Source organism: Protomyctophum bolini (genome assembly GCF_963924005.1).
Source record: "Protomyctophum bolini genome assembly, chromosome: 8".
NCBI classification, from domain to species: domain Eukaryota; kingdom Metazoa; phylum Chordata; class Actinopteri; order Myctophiformes; family Myctophidae; genus Protomyctophum; species Protomyctophum bolini.
This window is the reverse complement of record NC_137869.1, coordinates 798,644-804,776: the sequence shown is the minus strand read 5'-3', so window position 1 is coordinate 804,776 and position 6,133 is coordinate 798,644. Positions and strand designations below refer to the sequence as shown.

Sequence of the window (6,133 nt, the reverse complement as noted above, 5' to 3'; positions counted from 1 at the left end):
CAAGACCAGGGTCATGACGCTGGGCTTCAGGTACAGGTGAGGAACGGATCTACAAGACCAGGGTCAGGTCATGATGCCGGGCTTCAGGTACAGGTGAGGAACAGATCCACCAGACCACCTGGCAGAACTGTGAGTCCCGTGGTGGGAGTTCTGCTCATGGTTTTGGTGAAATGTTAAGTAGTTCCGGTCATTTTGTGGGGGGGACGGGGGACAGGGGGGCAACGCATTCAAAGTGAATTAATGCACAAAACTAACGTCATAATGTATTGTTGACCTATTGCGGAAATATCAGTGAAACTTTCGTTCATGTTTTACCCCTATGTTCACACGGAACTATGTTTTTTGTGTCCATATCACCATGCCCAAAAAGTTGTTCCATGTGATAGAGGGGTCAAAGTTGAACGGAAGTTGCGCTAATATTTTAACAATAGGTCAAGAATACATTATGACGTTAGTTTTGTGAATTAATTTACTTTTACTGCCTGGCCTCCTGTTCCTCACCCTTTAAGGTACAGGTGAAGAACAGATAGATATTCACTTCTAGTGATGTTTTTTTTTTTTTTATCCCACGATTTTGTAACCCATTTTTCACCCCTGTGTCAATCATCTAATGTGATCCTGGGCTCTACACACCCTCCACCAACCTAGTCCCCATATATGGGGGACAAGGGGAGACCAACCTAGTCCCCATATATGGGGGACAAGGGGAGACCAACCTAGTCCCCATATATGGGGGACAAGGGGAGACCAACCTAGTCCCCATATATGGGGGACAAGGGGAGACCAACGGACTTGAACTCATGCTTCCTTCATGCCTGAGTGTCCAAGTTGCTCCTTTACACCTGACAGGGGGGAGTTTCCCTGGTTGGACGTAGCACGTGGAAGGAACACGTTATTCCAACCAGTTCCTTTCCCCTCCATCAGGCGCCCCGGCTGGCCAGGGGGAGGCAGTTTAGTGACCAGGATTACTGCATGTTTTTTGTGAGGGTACGTACCCTAGGGGACACGGGGAGAACATGCAAACTCCACACAAAAAGGCCCTTTCGCCAACCCCGCCTTCGGGTATGGGGGGTATTTCTAGTCATGTTTACTAGTTGACTAAAACAAGAAATGCAGAAGCCAACTATTACAAAAACTGCTTAAATAATGATTTCTATAACCCGAATAAATTTTGGAACAGAATCAATAACATATACTCATACAAAATAAACAAAATCTCTAATAATCTCTAATGATAATGTAACTGGTGATCCCTCCATAATTGCCAATGCGTTTGGTCAGCACTTTTTTTTTCTCTGTCTGTAGCTCACAATCGGATCCACCCTATTCTCACGCTTCCTTGAATAACGTGTGTTGTGTGTTGTGTGTGTGTGTGTGTGTGTGTGTGTGTGTGTGTGTGTGTGTGTGTGTGTGTGCAGGCAGCTAGCTGACGCGGTGCGGCAGCGCTACCTGACAGCAGAGCAGAGGAACAGGACTCACAGGAACCTGGCGGATTACTTCCTGGGTCGCTGGGGTCACGGCAAGCTCAAACCAATCAGCCTGCCCTCGTTAAGCCTGCTGGTCTCTGATAGGAAGGTACGCACACGCACGCACGCACACACGCACGCACACACGCACGCGCACACACACACACACACACACGCACACACACACACGCACGCACGCACACACACACACACACGCACACGCGCACACGCACACGCACACACGCACACACACGCGCAAAACCCATCGCATTGTCCCTCGCTAAGTCTACTGTGACTTGTCAGAATCATCACTTCATCACTTGACACGTGATTGGGCAGTAGTCGTTTGACTGGCAGCGCGCCCGTGACATTTTCATTTCCAATATGGCCGCCTCCATCAGATACATGTGTCTCCAGTGAACTGCAGTGGCCAATGAGGCGTCTACCTTTCCACAGCCAATGAGGCGTCTACCTTTCCACAGCCAATGAGGCGTCTACCTTTCCACAGCCAATGAGGCGTCTAACTTTCCACAGCCAATGATTTTTTATTGTTTGATTGTAATATGTATTAACTGTTTGCAGAATTATACAGTACAATTCAAGCACAACTCAATACAAAGACTGTTAACTGTGAGTGGACGACACCATAAAGCACTACTCTTGTTTACAAGAGGGTCCACCATGTTCAATTCATCAAAACATTTAGAGACGTACAAATAGACACTGAGGCGTGGCATTTGGCTTAATGTCTTTACTATTCACTGCACCAGCGGTCTAAAAAACATTTTGAGACGGCCTGCCGCCAGCGGCTTTGTTGCCGCGCCTTGACGCCCATATATGGGCGTACACTGACGGTCAGTCTGGCCCACGGAAGGTTCTGTCACGTTCTGTCCTCGTCTGTCCTGATTGGTCTGTGTGGTCCGGCAGGTCCCGCCCCAGCCGCTGTGGTTCGCTCCGGGATTGGCCAACGTCAGGAAGCTCCAGGAGCTGCCCTATCACCTGCTGCACGCCGGCTTGTGGGAGGAGCTACGACAGGAAGTGATCGGTAGGTACAACCTAATGTGTGTGTGACCTCCTATGTGTGTTGGAGGCGGTATATAGAGGAGAGACTCAATGTTGTAAACAAGGAATTAGAATTGTCCAAGCGGGACAATATAAAAGCGTGGATACGTTTTTCCAGGTCTTGTGGTGTTAATAACGTCTTGATTTTGGCAATGTTTCTCAATTGAAAAAACACTGTTGTCCAAAATGTTTGGACAACCTTTTTTTACATGTGGTTCAAAATCCATCTGGTGATCAAATAGTACACCTAGGTTTTTTCACACCTTGATGAAGTGTGCTGTTATACCCATTAGACTGCTGTATTTCACATCCTATAATTAGGATCTCAGTCTTGTCAGTGTTCAACTGTAAGAAGTTTTGGGACATCCAGTCCTTAATAGAATTAAGACATTATTTTAAAATAGATAAGTTAGAGGATTTAAAAAAAAATACAACTGGGTGTCATCAGCATAACAATGATATGAATGATGTGATTAAAACGACTAATTAAAACACAGAGAGGTACAGGCAGGGCTCGACGCTTAGCATTTTTCCAAGTAGCACGTGTGCGCCTAAGTTGAAAAATCTAGTAGCACACAAATTATTTTAGGAGCACGATGAAAAATGATGTATTTTTAAGGGGCGCTAGCCCCTCCTATATAAAGCTTTGTCCCCACACATCTCAAAATGAGCCATTGACAATCAACAGAGAGCTAAATATTACATAAATTAAACGCCATTGACATTGAAGGGAAAAGGTATGTCATGTGTAAACGAGCAAATCAGCTAACCAATCACAGGCAACAGGCATTCTGATTGGCCAGTATGAGATGATATCTGATGATGTATGATGACAAGAGCGCCCTTCACTTCACATGGGTGTGATTTTTTTAATGAAGTGATATGAGGTAGGGGTGGAAAATAATGTCAAAATATTATATCACTATATTTTCAGCAATTATCACAAAATAGTGATATTCATCATGATATCATTGTTATGTTTGTTTTCATATAATCTATATACCGGTAATCAATTTGTTTTATGCTAATACTTTGTAGATAGATCGATAGTAGCTATGTTCCATACCTCTAATACGTGCAACACATTAGAGCTATGGACCAGAGCTAGATAGATATTATGTTGCTCATGGATGGATAGACAGGCTATCCGTTTTTATCCTGCTGTTCTATCATGTTAGTGTGACATTCAGACAGTGCAGAGGCTGCTCGATGGTGAATTAGTATTGTAACATTCTCCTTGGCTTTGACTGACTGAAATTAATATGGTAATCCAGCCAGTTCGGTCATTCGCATTATCATTTATGCTGGGCACACGCTTTTGTAAGCAAACGCTAACCAAGGGTTGCTTTTGATAAACATCAATCCGTCCACTCCATGTGTGCGCGCGCGCGTGCGTGCACGGCTGCACGCTGTTTCACCCGCGTTTGGTTAAAAGTAAGTTACGTTTGAAATTGGACATTACAAACAAACTTTGCAAATAAGTGCAAGCAATTCGTTCTGAATCTGTGCTATCATGCTAATGCTATCCCGCTGAGTTCGCTCTGACTTATTTTCTGTCTGCCGCTGCAAGACTGTGACAGGGAAGAGCACGGAGCAGCAACACAGGGAGGGGAGGGGCGGTGGGAGCAAAGGGGACAGATTTTCAAATGAACACCGCATTGAGGCTCGACATGTTGTTAGCTTGTAGCTCTGCTCTTTTTGGCGAACGACACCGCCGTTCAGAAATATAAATTTAGGTATAGAACCACGACTATAGAATGTGCACTTGCTGTAGACAGATACTTGTCTTTATCACGATTGAATGGTCAAATCCTGTAGTCGCACCTGTGCTACAAATTGGATTTTACAACTCGCACGGTGATATTTTTAGTCGCAAATGCGACTACCTAGTCGCACTGTCGAGCCCTGGGTACAGGGAGAATAAAGGTAAGAGGCAAACCACTGTAAAGCAGTCGCCCGTATACCTACCCATTGCTCAAGCCTATTAAGAAGAATGTGTCGAAAGTGGCACTTAGGTCAAGCAGTAACAGGACCCAACGCTCACCCGAGTCAGAACGCATCAAAAGGTCATTTGGGACCCGGAGGAGTGCTTTGCGGGGAAGCCTGATTGAAACTTATCAAATATTGAATTATTACGATGATAAGAGCGCCCCTCACTTAACACAAGATTTCAAGTACCTGAAACCCAACAGCACCTGGACTCATGGGGCAACTAGACCCAACAGCCTCTGGGCTCATGGGTCAACTCAACAGGTCAAGATCTTAAAGTGAGGAAGGCAGTAGGAACTTGCATGGAGGGTCCTGAACAGCATGGCCAGCGTAATGCGTATGGAACTCCAACCTCCCCCGCCGAACCAAACTCTGCTTCTTCCTTTACGCGGCAGTGAATGCTGGAGCCTGAAGACAACCATGCAGAGTTAGTCTCTAGACGGGTACTACACCAGAATGCTGTGTGCCGTACTTAACATCAGAGTACACATGTTACCAATAATAATTATCTGTTTCATGGAATGCCAAGGCTGAGCCCGGAAATAGCAGCCAGGATAATGAGACTAGCAGGACACCAAGCGCTGCCAGCCAGCAGACTGGTGCTGTGGGAACCAACACACGGGCACCTGTCAGCAGGACGTCCCACGTTAACATATGTGGACGTACCCAAGAACGACGCAGGAGCGCAAGGCACCAATGAGCTGGCCACGATGTATGGAGAACCGGGATGACGGGAAGCAACGATGGAGGGCTCGTCTGAGGACGACCAGAGAGCTCCCTTGATTGGTCAACCCAAACCACAGGCTTCACGGATTGACCAAACCCTGCATGACGTTTGTGCCTCTGAACCAATATAAGTGAAGACACCGAATATTCACACAGCAGGACCTGACCAATACGATACCATCGACCGATAGGATGCCATTGACCAATAGGATACCATTGACCAATAAGACTTCTCCTAGTGAGTAATGTTACGCTGGACGGTGCGTCTGAGAGGAGCAGGAACAGCCAATCAAAGGGCGGTGACAGTGAGACACTGTGTGTACTCCTTTGGAGGTGACTGTTGTGGGCGTGGCAACATGCAGATTGATGTAAGAGTCTTAAACACAGTGACTTCGACGTGGAGGAAGTTGACCCCAGTAAAATCTGCAACAGGATTTGAGCTTCCCACCAGGTGTGAGGGCTTCACAGCCGTGCTAATAGAATATGCTGTCTACATCTGGAGAGGGAGTTATTTTTTCACAACATTCTACAAACAGGAGTACAACCATCTTTATGCATTTGATGTCGACGCCCACAGATGGTTCAAACCACAGGTTTCTGGGACCGTTCCAAAGGGGAGGAGCTACCACTCAGCCTGTGTTTTGGGGAAGGACATGTTTATTCATGGAGGATGGACCCGGACTGAATGGACTAATGACATCTACAAGTTGGACACCACCACAATGGTCTGGACTTTAATTAACACCAGAGGAACTCCACCTCCTGCTACAGAATATCACTCTGCTACCATCATCGGGACAAAGATGTTTGTATTCGGGGGTAGGATGAGGGGTCAGACCTACAACACCATCAGAGTGTTTGACACAGAGACCAACCACTGGCTGGACACA

At 46.3% G+C, this 6,133-nt stretch overlaps 1 protein-coding gene across 1 annotated transcript in view; it reads left to right on the top strand.

Annotated features, from left to right (window-relative positions):
* Positions 1-6,133, top strand: part of nwd1 (NACHT and WD repeat domain containing 1) — a gene marked incomplete at both ends in the record, with an annotated part of 41,770 nt that overhangs the window by 21,028 nt on the left and 14,609 nt on the right. The window contains 2 exons of the mRNA XM_080769627.1: positions 1,419-1,575; positions 2,394-2,511. Of these exons, the coding sequence (XP_080625753.1) occupies positions 1,419-1,575; positions 2,394-2,511 (275 nt within the window). The remainder of the gene's footprint in view (positions 1-1,418; positions 1,576-2,393; positions 2,512-6,133) is intronic.